Source organism: Nycticebus coucang, chromosome 4 (assembly GCF_027406575.1).
Source record: "Nycticebus coucang isolate mNycCou1 chromosome 4, mNycCou1.pri, whole genome shotgun sequence".
NCBI lineage: Eukaryota > Metazoa > Chordata > Mammalia > Primates > Lorisidae > Nycticebus > Nycticebus coucang.
In genome coordinates this window covers 68068241-68093815 of record NC_069783.1, presented here as the reverse complement: position 1 = coordinate 68093815, position 25575 = coordinate 68068241, and the positions used below count along the sequence as shown (strand labels likewise).

The 25575-nt window shown below is 39.8% G+C and overlaps 1 protein-coding gene and 1 pseudogene across 5 annotated transcripts in view; both read left to right on the top strand.

The window, feature by feature from the left end:
- Window positions 1-25575, top strand: part of NFU1 (NFU1 iron-sulfur cluster scaffold) — a 50263-nt gene that overhangs the window by 19352 nt on the left and 5336 nt on the right. For all 5 annotated transcript variants that reach the window (XM_053589021.1, XM_053589019.1, XM_053589020.1 and 2 more), the window contains 2 exons: window positions 16644-16758; window positions 19601-19661. In XM_053589021.1, the coding sequence (XP_053444996.1) occupies window positions 16644-16758; window positions 19601-19661 (176 nt within the window). The remainder of the gene's footprint in view (window positions 1-16643; window positions 16759-19600; window positions 19662-25575) is intronic.
- Window positions 23201-24926, top strand: LOC128584132 (E3 ubiquitin-protein ligase SIAH1-like; annotated as a pseudogene).

Sequence of the window (25575 nt, the reverse complement as noted above, 5' to 3'; positions counted from 1 at the left end):
TGAATAGGGAGTCTTTCCCCTAAGGTATGTTCTTGTTTGGTTTATCGAAGATTAGGTGGTTGTAAGATGTTAGTTTCATTTCCTGGTTTTCTATTCGATTCCAAATGTCTAGGTCTTTATTTTTGTGCCAGGACCATGCTGTCTTGACCACTATGGCTTTGTAGTACAGCCTAAAATCTGATATGCTAATGCCCCAGACTTTGTTTTTATTACTAAGAACTGCCTTAGCTATACGGGTTTTTTTCTGGTTCCATACAAAACACAGAATCATTTTTTCCAAGTCTTAAAAGTACGATGTTGGTATTTTAATACGGATGGCATTGAATCGGTAGATTGCTTTGGGAAGTATAGACATTTTAATGATGTTGATTCTTCCCAGCCACGATCATGGTATGTTCTTCCAATTGTTACTATCATCTGCTATTTCCTTTCTTAGGGTTTCATAATTCTATTTATAGAGGTCCTTCACCTCTTTTGTTAGGTATATTCCTAGGTATTTCATTTTCTTTGAAGCTATGGTAAACAGACTTGTGTCTTTAATTAGCCTCTCCTCTTCGACTGTTATTGGCATATACAAAGGCTACTGACTTGTGGACATTGATTTTATATCCTGAGACATTATTGTGTTTTTTTGACACACTTCCAGGTGTCTTGTGGTTGAGTCTTTGGGGTTCTCTAAGTATAAGATGATATCATCAGCAAAGAGAGAGAATTTGACCTCCTCTGCTTCCATTTGGATGCCCTTTATTTTCTTGTCTTGCCTAATTGTATTGTCTAGAACTTCTAGCACTGTGTTGAACAGTAATGGTGACAGAGGACAATCTTGTCTGGTTCCAGTTCCAAGAGGAAAAGCTTTCAGTTTTACTCCATTCAGTAAAATATTAGTTGTGGGTTTGTTATAGATAACTTTAATCAGTTTCAGAAATGTGCCACCTATGCCTATACTCTTCAGTGTTCTAATTAGAAAAGGATGCTGGATTTTATCAAATGCTTTTTCTGAATCTATTGAGAGGATCATATGGTCTTTGTTTTTGCTTCTATTGATATGGTGGATAACGTTTATGGACTTGTGTATATTAAACCAGCCTTGCATCCCTGGGATGAAACCTACTTGATCATGATGTATGACTTTTTTAATGGTAAGCTGTAATCTATTGGCTAGGATTTTGTTGAGAATTTTTACATTTATATTCATGAGTGGAATTGGTCTGAAATTCTCCTTTTTAGTTGGGTCTTTTCCTGGTTTTGGTATCAGGGTGATGTTTACTTCGTAGAATGTGTTGGGAAAGCTTCCTTCCTCCTCAGTTTTTTGGAATAATTTCTCCAGTATGGGAATAAGGTCTTCCTTGAAGGTTTGATAGAATTCTGGTGTGACACCATCTAGACCAGGGCATTTTTTTAGTTGGAAGATTTTTTATTGTTTCTTTGATCTCAGTGCTTGAAATTGGTCTGTTCAGGAGCTCTAGTTCTTCCTGGCTAAGTCCAGGGAGAGGGTGTGATTCCAAATATTGATCCATTTCCTTCACATTGTCAAATTTATGGACATAGCGTTTCTGGTAGTATTCAGAGATGATATCTTGTATATCTGTGGCATCAGTTGTTATTTCCCCTTTATCATTTCTGATTGAGGTTACTAGAGATTTTAATTTTGTATTTCTAGTTAGTCTGGCTAATGGTTTATCTATTTTATTTTTTCAAAAAACCAACTCCTTGTTTCATTTATTTTCTAAATGATTTTTTTGTTTTCAATTTTGTTGATCTCTGATTCAATTTTGGCTATTTCTTTGCTTTGCTGGATATTTTGGATATTTCTTTTCTTTTTCCAATTCCACAAGATGGTTTTTGAGTTTGTTGATGCACTCTCTTTCTGTTTTTCGAATGTAGGCATCTAAAGTGATAAATTTTCTTCTCATAACTGCTTTTGCAGTATCCCACAGGTGTTGGTAGCTTGTGTCTTCATTGTTGTTATGCTCAAGGGAGTTAATGATTTCCTTTTTTATTTCTTCCTGCACCCAACTGTCATTTAGCATAGGGTTGTTTAATTTCCATGCCTTTCTGTGGCGTTGAATGTTTTTTTTTTTTTAGTTGACTTCCACTTTTAGGGCCTTGTGGTCTGAGAAGATACGAGGTAAAATTGCAGTTCTTTTGATTCTGTTGAAATTTGTTTTGTGTCCTAGGATATGATCAATTTTGGAGAATGTTCCATGGGCAATGAGAAGAATGTATATTCTTTATCTTTGGGATGGAGTGTTCTATATGTGTCTATCAAGCACAGTTGTTGTAGGGTCTCATTTAAGTCCCTTAGATCTTCGTTTAATTTCTATTTAGAGGATCTGTCCAGCTCTATAAGAGGAGTGTTAAAGTCCACTGTTATTATGGTGTTATAGGATATCATATTGCTTAGACTGAGTAAGGTCTGTTTCAAGAATCTGGGAGCATTTAAGTTGGGTGCATAAATATTTAGAATCAAAATGTTTTATTGTTGTATTTTTCCCTTGACCAATATAAACTGACCATCTTTCTCTTTTTTGACTTTAGTTACTTTAAATCCACATGTATCTGAAAAAAAGATTGCAACTACTCTTTTCTTCTGAATTGTTTGCCTGAAAATTTGTCTTCCAACCGTTAACTCAGAATTTTAATTTGTCTTTTGAAGCTAGGTGTGTTTCCTGCAGACAGCAAATGGACGGCTTGTGTTTTTTAATCCAGTCAGCCAATCTGTGCCTCTTCAGTGGGGAATTCAAGCCATTAACATTTATTGAGCTAATTGATAAGTGTGTTAGTGTTCTATTCATCTTATTTTGTTATTCATATCATTTTGGAAGTTAGGTTCTGTCCTTTAATTTCTGAGTTCCTGCTTTGCTGTTGATCTGTTGTTATGGTCAGTGTATAGAACAGGTTGAAGTATTTCCTGAAGAGCTGGTCTTGTGGCGAATTTCCTCAGTGTATATCAGTAAATGATTTGAGTTCTCTGTCCGTTTTATTTTATTTTATTTTTTATTAAATCATAGCTGTGTACATTAATGCGATCATGGGGCACCATACACTGATTTTATAGACCGTTGGACACATTTTCATCACACTGGTTAACATACCCTTCCTGGCATTTTCTTAGTTATTGTGTTAAGACATTTACATTCTACATTTACTAAGTTTCACATGTACCCTTGTAAGAAGCACTGCAGGTGTAATCCCACCAATCACCCTCCCTCCACCCATCCTCCCCTCTCTCTCCCCTCCCTCTCCCCCTTCCCCATATTCTTAGGTTATAACTGGGTTATAGCTTTCATATGAAAGCCATAAATTAGTTTCATAGTAGGGGTGAGTACATTGGATAGTTTTGCTTCCATTCTTGAGATACTTTATGAAGAACAATATGTTCCAGCTCCATTCATGTAAACATGAAAGAGGTAAAGTCTCCATCTTTCTTTAAGGCTGCATAATATTCCATGGTGTACATATACCACAATTTATTCATTTGTGGATTGATGGGCACTTGGACTATTCCCAGACTTAGTAATTATGAATTGGGCTGCAATAAACATTCTGGTACAAATATCTTTGTTATGATGTGATTTTTGGTCTTCTGGGTATATGCCTAGTAGAGGAATTATAGGATTGAATGGCAGATCTATTTTTAGATCTCTAAGTGTTCTCCAAACATCTTTCCAAAAGGAATGTATTAATTTGCATTCCCACCAGCAGTGTAGAAGCGTTCCCTTTTCTCCATATCCATGCCAACATCTCTGGTCTTGGGATTTTGTGATATGGGCTAATCTTACTGGAGTAAGATGATATCTCAAAGTAGTTTTGATTTATATTTCTCTGATGATTAAAGATGATGAGCATTTTTTCATATGTCTGTAGGTCGTGCGCCTCTCTTCTTCAGAGAAGTTTCTCTTCAAGTCCCTTGCCCAACCTGCAATGGGATCACTTGTTCTTTTCTTGCTTATTTGAGTTCTCTGTGGATTCTGGTTATTAAACCTTTGTCGGAGACAAATATCTTCTCCCATTCTGAGAGCTGTCTGCTTGATTTACTTACTGTGTTCTTGGCTGTGCAGAAGCTTTTTCGTGTGATCAGGTCCCAGTAGTGTATTTTTGAAGCTGCTTCAATTGCCCAGGGGCTCCTCCTCATAAAATACTCGCCCAGACCGATTTCTTCAAGCGTTTTCCTTGCACTCTCTTCTAGTATTTTTATGGTTTCCTGTCTTAAGTTTAAATCTTTAATCCAGTGAGAGTCTATCTTAGTTAATGGTGAAAGGTGTGGGTCCAGTTTCAGTCTTCTACAGGTTGCCAGCCAGTTCACCCAGCACCATTTGTTAAATAGGGAATCTTTTCCCCACTGAATGTTTTTAATTGGCTTGTCAAAGATCAAATAACGGTAAGTAGCTGGGTTAATCTCTTGGTTCTCTATTCTGTTCCATACATCTACCTCTCTGTTTTTGTGCCAGTACCATGCTGTTTTGATCACTATCGATTTATAGTATAGTCTGAGGTCGGATAGCGTGATTCCTCCTACTTCGTTTTTGTTTCTGAGTAATGTCTTGGCTATTTGACGTTCTTTCTGATTCCATATAATACAAAGTATTATTTTTTCAAGATCTTTAAAGTATGATAGTGGAGCTTTAATAGCGATTGCATTAAAATTGTATATTGCTTTGGGTAGTATGGACATTTTAACAATGTTGATTCTTCCCATCCTTGAGCATGGTATGTTTTTCCATTTGTTAACATTTTCAGCTATTTCTTTTCTTAGAGTTTCATAGTTCTCTGTATAGAGATCTTTCACGTCCTTTGTTAGATAAACTCCCAAATATTTCATCTTCTTTGGCACTACTTTGAATGGAATAGAGTCCTTGACTGTTTTTTCAGCTTGACTATTGTTGGTATATATAAAGGCTACCAATTTATCAATGTTGATTTTGTAACCTGAGACACTGCTGTATTCCTTGATCACTTCTAAGAGTTTTGTGTTAAAATCCCTGGTGTTTTCCAGATATACAATCATTATCATCTGCGAAGAGCAAACATTTGATCTGTTCTGACCCTATATGGATACCCTTGATCGCCTTTTCTTCCCTAATTGTGATGGCTAAAACTTCCATTACACTGTTAAAGAGCAGTGGAGACAATCGTCAGCCTTGTCTGGTTCCTGATCTGAGTGGAAATGATTTCAATTTAACTCCATTCAATATGATAATTGGCCGTGGGTTTGCTATAGAAGGCCTCTGTCATTTTAAGAAATGTCCCTTCTAGAGCGGCGCCTGTGGCTCAGTGAGTAGGGTGCCAGCCCCATATACCAAGGGTGGTGGGTTCAAACCCAGCCCCGGCCAAAATGCAACAAAAAAATAGCCGGGCGTTGTGGCAGGCGCCTGTAGTCCCAGCTGCTCGGGAGGTTGAGGCAAGAGAATAACATAAGCCCAAGACCTGGAGTTTGCTGAGAGCCGTGTGATGCCACGGCACTCTACCAAGGGCAGTAAACTGAGACTGTTTCTCTACCAGAAAAGAAAAAAAAGAAATGTCCCTTCTATACCAATTTTCTTAAGTGTTCTGATCATGAAGGGATGCTGTATTATTATCAAAAGCTTTTTCTGCGTCAATTGAGAGAATTATATGGTCTTTGTTTTTTAATTTGTTTATCTGCTGAATTATACTTACAGATTTATGCATATTGAACAAGCCTTGAGGCCCTGGGATAAAACCAACTTGGTCATGATGTATAATTTGTTTGATGTGTTGCTGGATTCTGTTCGTTAGGATCTTGTTGAATATTTTTGCATCTATATTCATTAGTGATATTGATCTATAATTTTCTTTTCTTGTTGGGTCTTTTCCTGGTTTGGGGATCAGGGTGATGTTTGCTTCATAGAATGTGTTGGATAGTCTTTCTTCTTTTTCTATATTTTGGAACAGGTTGAGTAATATTGCTATTAATACCTCTTTAAAGGTTTGGTAGAATTCTGACGTGAAGCCATCTGGTCCCGGGCTTTTCTTTTTAGGGAAATTTTGTATGATTGATGCTATTTCACAACTTGATATTGGCCTGTTCAACATTTCCACTTGATTCTGGCTGAGTCTTGGAAGGTGAGGTGCTTCCAAGTCGGTCATTTTCCTTCAGATTTTCATATTTCTGAGAATAAAGTTTCTTGTAATATTCATTAAGGAATTTTTGAATTTCTGAGGAGTCTGTTGTTATTTCGTCGTTATTTCTGATTGATGAGATTAGAGATTTTCCTCTTTTTTTCCTGGTTAGGTTAGCCAAAGGTTTATCTATTTTATTGATCTTTTCAAAAACCCAACTTTTGGATTTATTGATCTGTTGTATAATTCTTTTGTTTTCAATTTCATTTAATTCTGCTCTAATTTTGGTTATTTCTTTTCTTCCACTGGGTTTGGGGTTGGAATGTTCTTCCTTTTCCAGTTGCTTGAGATGTCCCTTAAGTTGTTAACTTCCTCTCTTTCCATTCCTTTGAGGAAGACTTGCAGTACTATAAATTTCCCTATTAGGACTGCGTTTGTGGTATCCCAGAGGTTCTGATAATTGGTGTCTTCATTGTCGTTTTGTTCCAAAAATTTCGCAGTTTTTTTCTTAATCTCACCTATAATTCAGCATAAGGTTATTTAACTTCCATGTTTTTGTATGAGTATGCAGATTCCTGTTGTTACTGAGCTCAACTTTTATTCCATGGTGGTCCGAGAAGATGCAAGGAATACTTTCTATTCCTTTAAATTTACTGAGATTAGACTGTGACCTAAGATGTGATCGATTTGGGAGTATGTTCTGTGGGCTGATGAGAAGTATGTGTACTCAGTTTTGTTGGGATGAAATGCTCTGTAGATGTCTGCTAAATCCAAATGTTGGATGGTTAGATTTAAATCTAAAATTTCTCTGCTCAGCTTCTTATTGGAGGATCTATCCAACACTGCCAAGGGAGTGTTGAAATCTCCGACTATTATGGAGCTGGAGGAAATCAAGTTGCTCATGTCTGTTAGAGTTTCTCTTACAAATTGAGGTGCATTCTGGTTGAGTGCTTTTTTCTGGTTACCTTTTGCCTAAAATATGGATGACCATCCTTTCAACCTGGGTCTATATTTATCTTTTAAGGTAAGATGTGATTCTTGTATGCAGCAAATAACTGGCCTGAGTTTTTGTATCCAGTCATCTGACCTGTGCCTCTTTAGAAGACAGTTTAAGCTGTTCACATTAATGGAGAATATTGATAAGTCTGGTAAAATTTTGTTTATCGCGGATCCCGGGTTGTAAGTTATTTTATTTTAGGAGATTAAAATTCGATGACCACCCTCTTGTGGCTTGAAAAGTTTCAGCAGAGAGATCTGCAGTCATTCTATTATTATTCCCTTTGTAGGTAATAGATTTCTTACGTATAGCTGCTTTCAGAATTTTCTCCTTCATATTAACTTTAGTGAAGTTAATTATGATATGTCTAGGGGATGTCTTATTCGGGTTGAGTCATGCTGGGGTTGTGAAACTGTCTGCTATATGAATTTCAGGATCTCTTGGCATGTCTGGAAAATTCTCTTTCATAATTCCATGGAGAAGTGCCTCTGTGCCCTGTGAAGCCACTCCATCGCTTTCAGGGATTCCAATGAGGCAGATATTAGCTTTCTTCGAATTATCCCAGAGCTCTCTGAGAGAATGATCCGTTTTTGATGTCCATTTCTCTTCCTCTTTGAGAGTTTGGGAGTGTTCAAAAGCTTTGTCTTCAATGTCAGAAATCCTTACTTCTGCTTGCTCCACTCTGTAACTGAGGTATTGTACTGTATTTTACAGATCTTTGAGGGCTGCCAATTCTTGCTTCAGTGCGTGAAAATCTTTGGTGGTTTTTTCTTTAAATTCATTAAATTCTTGAGACAACTTTTGAATTTTTTCTCGAATTTCAAATTCTGACTTTTGAATTGCTCCTTGAATTTCTAATTCTAAATTTTCCTTCATTCTGTTATAATCTTGTTTCCAACCCAAATTCTGAATTCGATTTTTGACATCTCGGACAGCTGTTTATGAATGGAATCTTCAGTTATATCTGCTATATCTTTCCTTGGGTGGGGTTGATCTATTCTGGTTATTCATGTTACCAGAGTTTTTCTGCTGATTCCGCCCCATGATTTTTTATACCCTTTGACTTTTCCCCTGGAGCTTTGTCGAGGATCCACAGTTTTACTGCCTGCGAAACTAGGGACCTTTTTCGTGTGGTGGGGCTAAGTGGCTCTGTCTTGTTTTTAGCTGGTCTCTGTCCGACCCTAGTGAAACAGTTACTCTGGGTTGAAGTCTCAGCTGTGGAGAAATACCAGCAATTAAGTCACCCCACCCCACACAGGTAACAGTTGGAAAAGGAAAATCAACCTTCTGACAACCACACACCCAGGGCACTACTTTGATAGTCTTCGGGCGATTGGCTCAGTTCACAAGGTCCAAATCAGTTGTCTCAGTCAGCACCCATCTCAGATGAGAGAGTTTAAAAGGTCTCTGGCAACTAGATTGCGGGGGTCTGCTGACAAGTCAAATACGACTTGCTCCGTGCTCCGTGAAGTCAGGAGGACCCATCCAGCAAATAGATTAGTCTGGGAAGGTTGATGCCTCCTTCCCACCTTGCACCTCTGTCACACCCAGTCATTCATAACCCCACAGGGCTGTGACATAGTTGCCTCCAATAAGCAGATACTCCAGGGGTTTGCACCTGCCTAAATCACAAGGAAATCTATGTCTGCTCAGCCAGGCCACTGCTCTCTGCCTCTATCCAGCAGGGGGAGGTGAGGCCTGACAACCTCAGGCGCTTGATGGAGGCTGGGGGTGTTCACTCAGTTCCAGCCCTGTCCCTGATTGATGTTACTCACAGAACAGAACAACTTTGTGGGATTTGTTTTTGTCCCTGCTAAATTCCCCTGCAGAAGAGAAGCTGTTTTGAGTTTCCAGAACGTGCACCTCAGGCCCTGTCTTTGCTCCTGCAGGTTTGTATTTGCAGCACGGTTAGCTGTCAGTTCTAGCCTCCTGCCTCTCTTTGTCTATAGGCTGATGATCCCCTGAGGGCCGGGTGGGTTTTAGGCTCAGGAAAGTGGTCCTCTGGGTCAGCCCCACCCTGGGAATCTCCCGGCTCTGCACGTGCGTTTTCTAGTCCCCGCGCTCCACCCAGGCCAGTACCACCTCAGGCAAACCCTTTACTTACGGGGCCTGCATTTCTGTCCCAGATGTGTTCCACAGTGGTTGCCACCTGAGAAGATGCCCGGCCTCCTCTGGTTGCCCAGAGATACAGGGAGTTTGACTTCGGAATACTCGGGGGTGAGCCCTATTGTTGCCCAAAACGGCTGCTGCTCTGCGCCTCGGGGCACCTCTGCTCAGGCGTGGTTCCCTCTCCACCGACCATCCTCTCCTTGCTGCCGTGCCGCAGAATCAGCACTGACTAGCTGCTGTCCAGGTCCTATCCACACCCCTCGAGAAATCACCCAAGAATCTGGACTCCTGGAGGACTGGCCTCCAGACTTCAGAGTGAGAGTGGAGGGGAGTGCTGGGAGCTCAGAATTGCAGGTAGAGAATATATACAGTTTTATACAGTTTATGCCTGGCAGGAGAATGCCATGGCACCCTAGTAGGGGAGGTAGGTCCAGTTTTTAGAGGGTCTCTCCTGTGGAGTGTAGTGGGAGGACCTTTGAACTCTGCTCATTTGTGTGTGGGGCACTCCTAGCCGTTCTCATGGGGATGGGGACTCCCATCCACTTGATGATGGATTTTATACCTTTTGTTTGTATCCTTAGGGCCACAGCTTGCCTTAGCGGGGGTGATGTGCATTCTTCAATCTTCTCTCTTGGTGCAGCTCTAATCTACCAGGTTACTTGCTCAATTTCTGTTCCTTAAGTCTCCTTCTGGATGGGAGGCTCTGGAAAGCTGGCTTCAGTCAGCCATCTTTTCTCTGCCGATTTCTCTGTCCATTTTAAAGCTTAGTGTCCAGGATGTAGAATTCTGGGTTGGAAATTGTTCTGTTTAAGTAGATTAAAGATAGATAAACATCATCTCCTTGCTTGAAAAGTTTCATCAGAGATGTCTGCAGTCACCCTGAGGGATTTGTCCCTGTAGGTCTACTGGTGCTTACTCCTAGCAGCTTGCAGAATCTTTTCTTTTGTCTTGACTTTGGACAGGTTCATCACAGTGTGTCTTGGGGAAGCTCGGTTAGAGTTGAGGCAACCTGGGGTTCAATATTACTCTAAAAGGAGTGTGTCAGAATGTTTGGTGATATTTGGGAAAGTTTCATTTATAATATTCTCTAGTATGGCTTCCATTCCCCTGGGGTATTCTTCTTCCCTTTCTGGGATACCTATCACTCGTATATTTGAAGGCTTCATAAAGTCTCATAATTCTGACAGTGAATGTTCTGCTTTCTCTCTCTTCTTTTCTGCCTCTTTCACTATGTGAATTATCTCAAGAACTTTGTCCTGTACCTCTGAGATTCTTTCTTCTGCATGGTCTTATCTGTTGTTGATACTTTCTGTTGCATCTTTAAGTTCCCTAATTGACTGTTTCAGTTCCTTCAGCACGGCTATATCCTTTCTATATTCTTCATATCGTTCATCTCTTATTTGGTTATGTTTTTGGATTTCCTTTTGGTTATTTTCCACTTTATCATCATTTTCCTTCATTGTTTCCATCATTTCCATCATTGTTTTTATCATGTGTATTCTAAATTCCCTTTCTGTCATTTCTAACATTTCTTTATAGGTGGAATCCTCTGCAGTAGCTACCTCACAGTCCCTTGGGGGGTGGGGGGGTTGCTCTGGACTGGTTTTTCATGTTGCCAGGATTTTTCTGCTAATTCTTCCTCATGAGTGTTTTCTTTTATTTGTTTCCTACCCTGATTTCCCTTTCACTTCCTCTTGCTCTTTAAGTTACTCTGCCTCTGGACTAGTGTTTCAATGAGTCCTTTTGGTATAGGACCAGAAGGATGAGAAGATTGAAGAACAAGAAGAGAAAAAAGAAAAAAAAAAAAAAGAAAGAAAAGAGAAAGGAGAGGGGGTGAGTAAAAGGGAATCTTGACAAAAAGAAGAGAGGCACAGAAATAGAGAGATAGGAGCAATACAGGTGTACAGTAGGGTATTTTGACCCAACCTGAAAAACCTCCAGCCTCTGGGGGTGCCAGGTTTGGTGGTTCTCCTGATGTCAGCGGCTCTGTGCTAGCCTGTTTGGACACAGTACTTCACCTCCACTAACTAGAGAAGAAAGAGAAAGATGCCATAAATCAAACCAAAACAAGCAAACAAAATTTTACAGCATAAAATTGGGATAAAAATCAAATAATAGGGGTAGAAACACTAGCAAAAATGAAGTTCTAATTGTTAAAGAAGGCAATAATGGAAAATTATATTTAAACTAGAAAAATGAAAAAGGAAAATGGCTCGGTGCCTATGGCTCAAGTGGCTAAGGTGCCAGCCACATACACCTGAGGTGGCAGGTTCGAATCCAGCCCGGGTCACCAAATAACAATGACGTCTGCAACCAAAAATAGCCAGGTGTTGTGGCTGGTGCCTGTAGTCCCAGCTATTTGGGAGGCGGAGGTGGGAGAATCGCTTGAGTCCAGGAGCTTGAGGTTGCTGTGAACTGTGATGCCACGGCACTCTTTCCAGGGTGACAGCTTGAGACTCTTTCTCAAAAAAAGAAAAAGAAAAAAGAAAAGAAGGAAGAAAAAGAAAAATCTAGAGGGGAATGTTGAAATTAAGAAAACAAAAACAAAGCTGTATATATATCTTGCTGAATATTGTCTGGGCAACAGGTGATCTTCTGGGGTTTGAGATGTTAATCACAATGCTGATACAGCTATATGAGATGGAAACTGGAGGCCTTTTCTGATTTCTTAAACCCTGCAGGGTGGAGAACCTAAATCTCCCCTCAGCCTGCTTAAAAGGCACTTTAAACTGCTAACCTTGGCTAAATAGAACGTTTCCCAGGAAAGCTCTTGTCACTGGGATCACTCCTGATGTGGTTGTCCACCTACCCAGTGTGCAAAAACCAGTCTCACTCTATGCCCCTGAGGGCCAAGGCTGTAAGGCGTCTCAGTCCTCACCTTTAGGCTACTTAGGCACTAGATTACTTGCCCAAGGTCTCCCACCTGATCCTTGCTCTATGACCTTGACAGCGTAGCTTGCTGGGACAGTTCTTCCACAATGGCTCCATGCGGCCCACACTATTAGCTCCATCCGGCTCAGCGGCTCAGTCTGCGGCCCTAGACAATGCTTAAAGTCCTCCGCACTCTTGCCCAAGTTCTCCCAAGGTAGTTCAACTTGAGGCTCTGTCCCCCCCACCCCAAATAAACAAACAAACAAAAAACAGCTCCCAGGTAAAGCCTTTCCAGTTTGCAATCTTACTGCTGCTGTACTTACAGCTGCCAGTGGGATTGGACTGAATGAACACACACAGCCACTTGCCAGTTCTCCACTGCTTTTTTCCTTCTCATGGGGTCCAGAAGTCTCTCCATGACTCCCTGTGACCCCAAAGGGATGTTTCTGGGAAGATTCCACCAGCCAGAGATGCCTAGAGTCTTCTCTCCCCAGTCTCACTATGCCTAATTGCAAGGAAGCTGTTACTCGGCCACCATCTTACTCTTACCTCCAGCTATCTCATTTTTTATTTTTTTTTCCTAGTTTCAGATCTTTCATTTTTTAGTTCATTTTTATTTTTTGAGACAAAGTTTCACTCTGTTACCCAGGCTAGAGTGCCATGGCATCATCATAGCTCACAGCATCCTCAAACTCCTGGTTTTAAGCAATCCTCCTAACTCAGCCTTCCAAGTAGCTGGGACTGCAGTGCATGCTACAACACCCAGCTAATTTTTCTGTTTTTAGTAGAGGTGGGGCCTCGTTGTGGCTCAGGCTGGTCTTGAACTCCTGAGCTCAAGTAATCCTCTCACCTTAGCATCCCAGAGTGCTAAGATTATAGGTGTGAGCCACTGTGCCAGGCTGATCTCTCATTTTTTTAAAAGAAAAAAACTTGAGGCTGGGCGCCCATAGCTCAATGGTTAGAGCGCCCATCCCATGCACTGGGGTGGTGGGTTCAAACCCAGCCAAGGCCTACTAAACAGACAAAAAAAAAACAAAAAGAAAAAGAAAAAATCTTGAGCTTTAAAGGGTTAAATGCAGTGTCTAAGACAATAGATCTAGTCTATAGCAAGACTTAACCTTGTGAAGACTACAATTCAGATATTCAAATGTTATTTTTGTAATTCTTACTTTAAATTGTTTGTATAAAAAAGAAAGCAAATAAATAGATATTACAAACAAACAGATATATGACAGATGCCATGATATGCCCATTTTGAAAGGAGATATGTATTCATTCATTCTGTGGAGACACATATTTGTGTGTGTGTGTGTATAACAAGTTACATGTACATGTACAGATTCCCCCGTCTAGCAGTAATACTTACATGGCTTAACAGATAAGATCAATGGACTATGTAATTCTGCAGTACTTGGTTAACCTCTAAATGTCACAAAATTTAAGTTAACTGCCATCCAATAGTTGATTGAGGAAGTATCTGCTGGAAAAAGCTGTGATTATATCATACAGGTTTTTTTTTTTCCTTTTTCTTTCCTTCTTAATTTGATTTTGATAAATCATTTTGTATTTTCCTTTTCTTTCATTTTTTAGTTACCCTTTTGTTTGTTTTTGTGTTTTATTATCTCCGGGTAGGTAATATTAGTTATCCTTTTTGAAATTGACTTAGTTCCACAATTTCTTCTTAAGTTAAATGACATACTAATAGATAAGATTTCAAGTTAGGGTACACATCATACTTAGTAGACATAATAGTGAATTTGATTTCTTTTCTTCCAACTTATCATCATGGGCTGTCATATTTACTGGATATCTTCAGCAATTTCCTATTTCCCTTTCTGGTTTATAATTGATAGTTCATAGGTTTCTTCATGTATCATTTGTGAATTTTTTCTAACTTATTAATATATATGTATTTGCAGCTTATCTGCTGCTTTTTTTTTCTCATTAGGACAAATTGAGAATATTTTCTTCTTTTTATTAGGTACTTAGTAGAACCTATCACTTGCTAATGATTGAGGTGGGATTCTGATCTGTCTTCCAACTAATTTATTAAAATGCTACATAGGCAAGGCTGGATGTGGTGGCTCATGCCTATAATCCCTCTGGGAGGCTGAGGCAGGTAGATTACTTGAGCTCAGGAGTTCGAGAGCAGCCTGAGCAAGTTGAGACCCTGTCTATACTACAAATAGAAAAAGTGAGGCAAGAGGATCACTTGAGCCCAAGAACTTGAGGTTGCCGTGCATAATGCCCTGGCACTCTAGTCAAGGCGCTAGAGTGAGACTCTATCTCAATAAAATAAAAAAATAAAAAAAATTACATAGGCAAAAAAATATATATATTACATAGGACTAGTTTCCTTTCATAATTACTAATACATCTCATTAATTTTACTTTTATATATGCAACATTGACAGTTTATATTACCTTTTGTGTATTATCTCTGAATTGGTTCTTAACTCACAACGAAAATAGTCCCTTTTAGCCATGCTGATTCAATTTTTGTTTTTTAGATTTTATTTTATTTATATATTTATTTATTTTGAGACAGAGTTTCACTATGTCACCCTAGGTAGAGTGTCATGGCATCACAGCTCACAGCAACATCAAACTTTGGGGCTTAAGCGATTCTCTTAGCTGGGAGTACAGGCGCCTGCCACAATGACCAGCTATTTTTTTGGTTAGAGTTGTCATTATTGTTTAGCAATTCTGGGCTGGGCTCAAACCCGCCAGTCTTGGTGTATGTCGCTGGCGCCCTACTCACTGAGCTACGGGTGCCGAGCTGCTGATTCAGTTTTTAATAGTATTTAAGCACCTGGGAGTCAGCGAATAGTTATTGTAACCAAAGAACTTCCCTTTAAAAAACCTTTATACAACCTGAGCCAAGAGCAAGACCCCATCTCTAAAAAATTAGCCTGGCATTGTTGCAGGTGCCTATAGTCCGAGCTACTTGGGAGGCTGAGGCAGGAGGATTCGCTTGAGCCCAAGAGTTTGAGGTTGCTATGAGCTATGATGCCAGGGCACTCTACCAAGAGTGACAACATGAGAATCTCCAAAAATAAATAAACCTTTATAAAAACAAAACATGCTACCTTTCTCTTTCTAGATATTGATATTACTTGGTGTTTAATAATCCTACCTCTTTATTTATGGAAATATGAGTAACTTGTTGGGCAGGTACACAGGTGAAACAGTCTTATTGACAGTTCATAAGTCCTCTAGTAGAGTAGCCATGGTTCTACAGTTGCATCATTGAATTTCTTCAATACTCTTTAAGTAATGTATATAAGTTGAATTTCTTGAATAGTTGTGGGAAGTCCTGTATATTTGATCAAGCAGTTATATCTTATTAAGAGAATTAGATATTTTTTATTTTTATTTTTATCTCTTTATTTTTCCTCTGTAAAAACAGAAAATTCATTTAATATTTTAATTCTCTTTACATCATGAAAATACATTTTTAGCTGGATGTGGTGGCTCACACCTATAATCTTAGCACCCTGGGAGGCTGGAGCGAGAGGATCACTTGACTTCAAGGAGTTCGAGACTAGCATGAGCAAAAGCAGGACCCTGTCTCTACTAAAAATAGAAAAATTAGCCAGGCACAGTGACGTGTACCTATAGTCATAGCTACTCAGGAGGCTGAGGCAGGAGGATTGCTTGGTACCCAGGAGTTTGAGATTACTGTGAGCTAGGCTGACGCCAGGACACTCTAGCCTGGGGCAATAGAATGAGACGGTGCCTCAAAAAAAAAAAAAAAAAAAAAAAGAAGAGTTGGCACCACCCATAACAAAAATCACCAATATTTTTCTGGGTATAGTAGATTCTTCTAGCTTGCTGCATCTACACATGCGTAGATATTGCCATTTCATGGAATACATTGCACATAAATTCCCACTGTAGTTTTGGGAAATCTGTATGGCATGAATGAGTCTTTCTGGGAGGCAGCCAGATTTCTTTCCACCTATTTTCCAAGTTTGGTTCTCTAGCCTTCCTAGTGAGTTTTAGTGCTACTCAGTATCCTTGAAATCCTTAAGTTCCTTTTCTACTTAAAAAACATACTTTTTTATCCCCTAGACAAGGTATGGTACACTTAATAAAAATTTGATGAGTGAATGAATGGAGAATGTCCTAAGATTTTATCTTCTGAAAGTCATTTAAGCAAGACCCTTAAAGATTGGGAAATGGCCCTATGAGGTGGCTCACGGCTGTAATCCTAGCACTCTGGGAGGCCAAGGCAGGTAGGTTGCTTGAGCTCAGGATTTGGAGACCAGCCTGAGTAAGAGTGAGACCCTGTCTGTACTAAAAATAGAAAACTGAGATGGAAGAATCGCTTGAGCCCAGGAACATGAGGTTGTTGTGAGCTATACTGCCCTGGCACTCTAGTCCAGGCACTAGAGTGAGACTCTTGTTTAAAAAAAAAAAAAAAGATTTGGAACTGACATGTATTCTCCAGAAATGGGTGCTATTGCATAGTACTTGTGTAGGATGAATATAGGAAAAGATGCTTGAAAGATGATGAGGTAGTATTCTGTATTTGTTTTTGCCTTTGGATGGAAATGTAGCATTTTCCTTCAAATTCTTATAGGAAAATGAAGAATTAGACTGGAATTTACTGAAACCAGATATTTATGCAACAATCATGGACTTCTTTGCATCTGGCTTACCCATAGTAACTGAGGAAGCACCTTCAGGAGAAGCAGGTAACAAGTTGTATTGAGTAATCAGTATTGTCTTTTTTTTAGACTTTTCTACTTTCTTCAAATTTGTTTAATTTCAGAAGTCATAGGAATATAGTTTTTTTTTTATCATTTAATATATTTAGCTCTGAATCCAGTTTCAGAGGGGACAAAACTTCATATACTGTGTTAATCTCATTTTTGAAAACTTGTATATAAATTGAATCTACTATGCAAAACTTTTATTTATTATTATTTTGAGGCAGAGTCTCACTCTGTTAGTCTGGGTATATAGTGCTGTGGTATCAGTCTAGCTCACAGCAACCTCTAACTCTTTGGACTCAAGCAATCCTCATGCCTCAGCTTGTTGACTAGCTGGGACAACAGGCTCCCACCACAACACCTAGCTAATTTTTCTATTTTTTGTGGAAACGGGGTATCACTTTTGTTCAGGGTGTTCTCAGACCTCCTGAGCTTGATCAGTCTACCTGTCTTAGCCTTCCTGAGTGCTAGGATTATAGGGATGAGCCACCATGCCCAGCCTAAAACTCTTTTTTTTTTTTTGAGACAGAGTCTCACTTTGTTGCCCTCAATAGAGTACTGTGGTGTCCTAGCTCACAGCAACCTCCAAGTCCTGGGCTCAAGAGATCCTCTTGCCTCAGTTTTTTCTATTTTTTGTAGAAATGGGGGGGATGGGTATCGTTTTTGCTTAGGCTGGTCTCGAACTCATGAGCTCAAGCAGTCCACCCACCTCAGCCTCCCAGAGTGCTAGGATTACAGGCCACCACGCCCCGGCCTAAAACTCATTTTTTTTTTTTTTTTCCAGTTTTTGGCTGGGGTTGGGTTTGAACCCATCACCTCTGGTATATGGGGCCAGCGCCCTACTCCTTTGAGCCACAGGCATTGCCCCTAAAACTCATTTTTTAATTATAAAAATTTTCAAACATGCCAAATATAATGCTCACCAATTTGCCCTCCACTCAGATGTAATAAATGTTAACTTTTTGCCATGGTTGCTTCAGATGCATGTTTAAAATAAAATATTAAAGATACAGTTAAATCTCCTATAACACCATCCCTTTCCACTCCTAGGGAAGTATGTAAATTTGTTTGTTTTGTTCTTAAGAGACAGAGTGGGTCTTGCTCAGAGTACAGTGGCATGATTAAAGCTTACTATAACCTCAAACTTCTGGGCTCATATAATCCTCCCAGCTTAGCCTCCTGAGTAGCTGAGACTACAGGCGTGCACCACTGTACCAAGCTAATTTTTGTATATTGATCTTCTGTCACCTATTTAACACTCTTCATTAATTAACTCTAATAATTGGTCAATTAAACATTTACTATAAAAACTAAATGTTTATATGTGCACACACTCATATGAGCAAACATTAGCATCATCATCTTTAGATAATACATTTGTATTTACCCTAAAAGAGTCTTACAGACGTGTACAAGGCAACATGTAGAAACATGTTCAATGAAATGTTTTTTAACCAACAGATAAAAGGAATAAACTAGATTGAGAGTTACCGATATAAAAGAAAATATTAAGGGAAAAAGGAAAATTGAAGTATATATGCATTGATAAATGTACCATTTATTCACCTTTTTAATAACACATGAAACAATTTATGTAAGTTGTTGATGGATACATATGTAAAACTATTGTAACTTTTTGAGAGTAATTTGACTATACAAAAATCACAAATACACAAGCCTTTTGATGCAAATATCTTACCACTGGGAATTTATTTCATAAATATATTTGCAAAGATACACTGATAAATGTTTATACAGGCAGATATGTTGCTGGATTATTATAAGTAGCTGCAAACCGGGCAAAAGCAAATCTATACAAAAGTTAATATGTATCTGTTTTAAACATTGAGGCATATCTGTGGAGGCTGATAACAAAAGACCTTCAAGATAAATTATATAAGAAAAAGTAAGGTATAAAATAGTGTGTATAGCATGGTCTCATTTGTATAAATTTATGCATGTAAATGTAAACATGTATTAGAAAAATATATACTAAACTCACGAAAGTGTTTTCTTTCAGAGGGATGGTGGGAAATGGGACTTAGGTGTGCTGATCTAAGAAAATTTTAGCTTTTTAATGTTTTATTTTAAAAAGTTCAAAGTTAATATAATTTAATATTAATAGTTGTTATTTATGGGGTTACCAGAGTCTAGTGTATGTTATAGCGTAATTAGAACTCTCTACATTTTTAATTTTCCCAGTGGTAAATAATTTTTTCAAAAACCCCCAAACTCATAGAAAGGCATTGGCAAAGATGTATATAATGTTACAAAGTAAAGCAAAAACAAAAACTAAATGGAATGAAAAACTAACTTTTTGTTCAGAAGACTTATAGAACATTTTAGAAATTTCCAGAAGGCTTATGTCTATTTTAGTATGATTGTCTTCTTGAAAACCACTAAAATAAGAAACTAAAGATGTAACTTAACTTACAAAGTAGCTATGCCTCTTTGTCTCAAATTTTCCATCAAAATTCAGTCTTTTTTCTCTGCCATTTTTTAATCCTTGAGAACAATGAAATTATACAAATTTACTGGCTAAACTTTTCAATGCCTAACATGATTAGTAGTATATTGAGATGTTTCACTATGTTCATATTTATCACTAAGTGTTGAGTTGGCCAGTATTTCTTAATGTTTCTTCAATGAACCTAATGTATGATTATGCATTTCCCCAAAATACATCCCCATACCAAGTTAAATGTTCTGTGCTCGAGAACATATATGTTTTTATCGAGCCATGAATATTAAACTATTCTTTTTAAATACTTGCAAAGGCATATAGTTTCTACTATTGATATTTTGTATGTGTAATTATTTGTAGGATCTGAAGAAGATGATGAAGTTGTGGCAATGATTAAGGAATTGTTAGATACTAGAATACGGTATGTACTGCTTTCTCTAAGTGAAATCAAATGCTGCAGAGGCAATTTTCATTATAATAGTATACTTCCTTTTTTTTAAAGACAGAGACTGTCTTTGTCATCCAGGTTAGAGTGCAGTGGTGTCATCATAGCTCTCTGCAACCTCAAACTCAAGGGGTCAAGTGACTCTTCTGGGTCAGCCTCCTGAATAGCTGGGTCTATAGGTATGCACCACCATGCCTGGCTAATTTTTCTGTTTTTTTTTTTTTTTTTTTTTTTGTAGAGATGGGGTCTTGTTTTTGTGTAGCTTATCTCAAACTATATGCTGGCCTCAAGCAGTCCTCTTACCTCAGCCTCCAAAGTGCTGGCCTCATTATAGCAATATGCTTTTAGTTGTCTGTGAGATTATTATATGTGTAGTAGAGTTTCAAAATAAGTACAAGTTAATGAAAATTGAAAATTGTTGAGAAAGTAGATATTTTTTTTTTTCTTTTTGAAACAGAGTCTCACTTTGTCACCCTCAGTAGAGTGCCGTGGCATTACAGCTCACATCAACCTCAAACTCTCAGGCTTAAACAGTTCTTTTGCCCCAGTCTCCCAAGTAGCTGGTACTATAGGTGCCCGCCACAACACCTGGCTATTTTTAGAGACCAGGGTCTTGGCTGGGCATGGTGGCTCACTCCTGTAATCCTAGCACTCTGAGAGGCCGAGGTGGGTGGATTTCCTGAGCTCACTGGTTTGAGACCAGCCTGAGCAAGAGTGAGACCCCATCTCTAAAAAAATAAAAAGCCGAGTGTTGTAGTGGGTGCCTATAATCCCAGCTACTCGGTAGACTGAGGCAAGAGAATCACTTGAGCCCAAGAATTTGAGGTTGCTATGAGCTATGATGCCATGGCACTCTACCGAGGGTGACAAAGTGAGACTCTATCTCAAAAGAAAAAGAGATGAGGTCTTTCTCTGGCTCAGGCTGGTCTCAAACTTGTGAGTTTACCCACCTTGGCCTCCCAGAATGCTAGGATTACAGTTGTGATTGAGAGAGAGTAAATTTTAATTGTTCTTCCAATTTAGCCATTTCATAGTGAATATTCCAAGACATCGTGTTGCATATGATAAATATATACAATTTTTATTTGTCAATTAAAATACATTAGGACCAGGCCTGACTCAGTTGTTCATGCCTGTAATCCTAGCATTCTGGGAGGCTAAGTCAGGTGGATTGCCTGAGCTGAGGAGTTCAAGAGCAGCCTGAGCAAGAGAAGACCCCATCTTTGAAAATAGCTAGGTGTTGTGCCGGGTGCCTATAGTCCCAGCTACTTAGGAGGCTGAGGCAAGAGGATGGCTTGAGCCCAAGAGTTTGAGGTTGCTGTGAGCTATAACTCTATGGCACTCTACCCAGGGGGAAAGTGAGACTCTGTCTCAAAAAAAAGCCCCCCAAAAATACAATAGAAACTTCATAGTTGACCACCTCCCTACATTAACCACCTCCTTAAGTTGACCTAGACCAGACATGTACCACATGTACTCAATGGAAGACTAACTTCTGTTTATTGACCACCTCTCTAAGTTGTATCCACTTGGCTGTGACTCACAATATTAATTTATCCTTTATAACGTGACCATTTGAGTCCAGTCAACTCTGAGGGGTAGGCAGTGTGGCCTTTGCCTTTTAGTTGTATTACTTTTTTTTAGTGTAAGTTCTTTTTTCATGTTTTATTATTACCATATGTTAGATTAGTCCTAAATTCCTATTGTTTATCACTTGTTCTTGAAGATTTTTTTTCAACGTGAAGGACTGGTCTGAAATGTAGGTACTTCCTACAATTCCTGAAACATTTTACAGTTAATCAAGACATGGTGGCCCAAAGGGAGGAACTCAAAAAGCTGCTATTGAAGGAAAAGGTTGATCTACATTTTCTGGAAAGCAGCAGCCAAAGAAAGATGATGGAACATTCTGGTTTTAGCAAGACCACGGTTAGCAACATCCAAAAATGTAAACATGAGTACGGGGGAAAAGTAGGAAAACTTTCCTCGATGAAGTCAATGAAGCCATGTTAAGCTCTCAAATGAGGGCAGTCAGTGTTCGAATCTTTCAGTGTTGCTAAAAAATGTGCACAGGAATTCAGAGTGGCAGATTTCCAAGTATCTAGTGGTTGGCTTGAGAAATTTAAACTATGACACAGATCTCCAGAATTCTTTTGTTGTTGTTGTTGTTGGGATAGAGTCTCAAGCTGTTACCCTGGGTAGAGTGCCGTGGTGTCATAGCTCATAGCAGCCTCCAACTTGGGCTCAAACGAACCTCAGTTTTTCGTAGAGATGGTCTTGCTTTGCTTAGGCTGGTTTTGAACTTGTAAGCTCAAAACCCGCCTCGGCTGGGTGGCGCCTGTGGCTCAGTCGGTAAGGCGCCGGCCCCATATACCGAGGGTGACGGGTTCAAACCCAGCCCCGGCCAAACTGCAACCGAAAAATAGCCGGGTGTTGTGGCGGGCACCGGTAGTCCCAGCTACTCGGGAGGCTGAGGCAAGAGAATCGCTTAAGCCTGGGAGTTGGAGGTCGCTGTGAGCTGTGTGAGGCCACGGCACTCTACCGAGGGCCATAAAGTGAGACTCTGTCTCTACAAAAAAAAAAAACCCGCCTTGGCCTCCCAGAGTGCTAGGATTACAGGCATGAGCCACCAGAAAATCTTGTGTGGGGAATCTAATGAAAGTTCTAATAGAAGTTGTGGAAGAATTCATTAAGAAGTTCCTGGATTTTATTAAGGAGCTCCAAAGATGACAAAATCTTTAATGTTGTAGAGTGTAGACTTTGTCAAGGCATTGCCTTGTCATGGAGGGTGATAAATATAAGAGTGGAAAACTTTTCAAAGAATGTTTCACAGTTCTGCTTTGCTCTTCATTGGAAGAGATACTAAAGCCCTTGGTGATTAGTAAAGCCATACACGTTTAAGAACCTGAAGCCCAAAGACCTCCCCATTACTTGGAGATCAAACAAATGTGCGTAGATAACTGGTGCCTTATTTCAGGAGTGGGTAAAGCGAACACACCAAGAAATGAAGAAGAAATGGTCTATTCTGCTGACAGTAAACAATTGTGCTGGCCACCCGCAGGTGAATCATTTCACAAACATGGCAGCAAAGTTTCTGCTTCCCAACACCTCAAAAATCCAATGTCTTGACATCATCAAAACATTTAAAATGTATTACTGAGCCCAAATAGGTCATTACCAAAACACAAAGCTGTGGTCCCCCTGTGGAAGCAACTTTATCCACTGCATCAGCTAATACTCTGGATGCTGTCTTCTGGATCAGTTATGCTTGGGATAAAGTTCAGTCAGAAACAATACAGAAGTGTTCCAAGAAAGTTTGATTTGTCACAACCCAAGAGCACTATATTTTGGGCCCATGAGACAGTCCATCTCCCATGACAGAATTTGAAGGAGTATATTTTCAAGGTTTTGTTGCAATAGATGATGAGGTGGCAACCTGTAATGAACCTGACACAGAAGCAGTTTTCCAAACAGTAGTGACTGAAGTATAGACCAACGTCAGAGTGCTTACCTAAGTGAGGATGACACAGAAATTGTAGAGACTACAAAAGAAGAGGATGTCAATTAATTTCAACTCTTCTAGAGGACAGCAGGCACAAAGCACCAAGAGAGGCAGGACTGGGCAGTGCCTGTGGCTCAAGGAGTAGGTTGCTGGCCCCATATACCAAAGATGGCAGGTTCAAACCTGGCCCTGGCCAAAAACTGCAAAAAAAAGGGAGGACAAACAATGCAGAGGCAGGGCTGCTTCTGGGCAGCTGCTAACGAGGCTCCAGCACTCAGAGACCAAGACTAGCAGGCATCTTCTGGGATCGCTCTGTCCTAGGCACCCCTGCAGTTTGAAAGAATCTACTAGTTTGTAAGAAATGAACAATTGGACTGCCACGGCATTACCAGCTGGTCCCTCACAGTGTCCACCATCCCAGGGTGCCTGCCCTACCTGCCCTTACAATGAGTTGGTGAGTCTTTTTGAGTGTCCAGTCTGCTTTAACTGTGTGTCACCCATTCTTCAATGTCAGGGTGGCCATCTTGTTTGGACCAACTGTCGCCCACGTGTTGTCCAACTTCCTGGGGCCCATTGGGGTCCATTCGCAACTTAGTTATGGAGAAAGTGGCCAATTTAGTACTTTTCCCTTGTAAATATGCCTCTTCTGGATGTGAAATAACTCTGCTACCCACGGAAAAAAGCAGACCACGAAGAGCTCTGTGAGTTTAGGCCTTATTCCTGTCCGTGCCCTGGTGCTTCGTGTAAATGGCAAGGCTCTCTGGATGTCGTCATGCCCCATCTGATGCATCAGCATAAGTCCATTACAACTCTGCAGGAGGAAGATATAGTTTTCCTTGCTACAGACATTAATCTTCCTGGTGCTGTTGACTGGGTGATTATGCTGTCCTGTTTTGGCTTTCACTTCATGTAAGTCTTGGAGAAACAAGAAAAATACGATGGTCACCAGCAGTTCTTCGCAATTGTACAGCGATAGGAACATGCAAGCAAGCTGAAAATTTTGCTTACCATCTTGAGCTAAATGGTCATAGATGGCAATTGACTTGAGAAGCAACTCCTCAGTCTATTCAAGAGGGAATTGCGACAGCCATTATGAATAGTGACTGCCTAGTTGTGGACACCAGCGTTGCACAGCTTTTTGCAGAAAATGGCAATTAGGCATCAATGTAACTGTTCCCATGTGTTGAAATGGTGATCAGACATTTTCTGGCCAGTGTTTAGAACTATCGCATTCAATTTCATAGAAAATAAGGCACCCATTTGCCTGCCAGCCTGAAATTCTTTTGATGGGTGGAGGGAAATACTTGAAGGTAAATAAAGGCTGTTAAATACAGGATGTAGTTGCATGTAATAACACTTAATATATTTAAAAATAAGTCAACAGTAAACCACTGAAATGTATATATATCCAAGATGGTCATCTTTCTAAGGAAGGAAGCATTGTAAAATAATTCCGAGTTTTGTGTTTGTTGTAGATTGATTGTCTTGATGAAAAATACTGGGTTTGTTTTTTTGCATGTATGTGTGTGTGTGTGCGTGGGTGTGTGTGAAAATGAGCAAGCATATGTGCTTGTGTGTGAGTGAGCAAACGTGTGTGCATGTACATGTCAGTACAGTAGGCTTGGTTCCTTATGTCAGCCACCTCCATGTGTTGACCAGTTTGGTTTAGTCCCTTTGGTGGTTAACTTACAGAGGTTCTGTTGTATTTTTTCTTTTCAAGTACCTGAAACTTGAAAAAGAAGACTGTGGGCTAGATCATCAAGCAATCTTAACAGATTTAAAATATTGAAATTATTGAGGGGCGGCGCCTGTGGCTCAGCGAGTAGGGCGCCGGCCCCACATGCCGAGGGTGGCGGGTTCAAACCCAGCCCCGGTCAAACTGCAACAACAACAAAAAATAGCCGGGCGTTGTGGCGGGCGCCTGTAGTCCCAGCTACTAGGGAGGCTGAGGCAAGAGAATCGCGGAAGCCCAGGAGTTAGAGGTTGCTGTGAGCCGTGTGACGCCACGGCACTCTACCCGAGGGCGGTACAGTGAGACTCTGTCTCTACAAAAAAAAAAAAAAAAAAAAAAAAAAAGAAATTATTGAGAATATGGCTCTCTGACTACAATGGGATTAAGCTAGACATATTTACTAAAAAGTAACTAGATAACTCTAAAATATGTATTTGGACACTAAGCAGATAACTCTAAAATATGTATTTGGACACTAAGCAATGCTCTGGTTTTTGTTTTTGTTTTTGGAGACAGAGTCTCACTCTGTCACACTGGGTAGTGTGCCCTGGCTAGCTCAGAGCAACCTTACACTCTTGGGTTCAAGCAATCCTCATGCCTCAGCTTCCCAAGTAGCTGGGACTGTCGGCACCCACCACAATGCCCAGCACGTTTTTCTG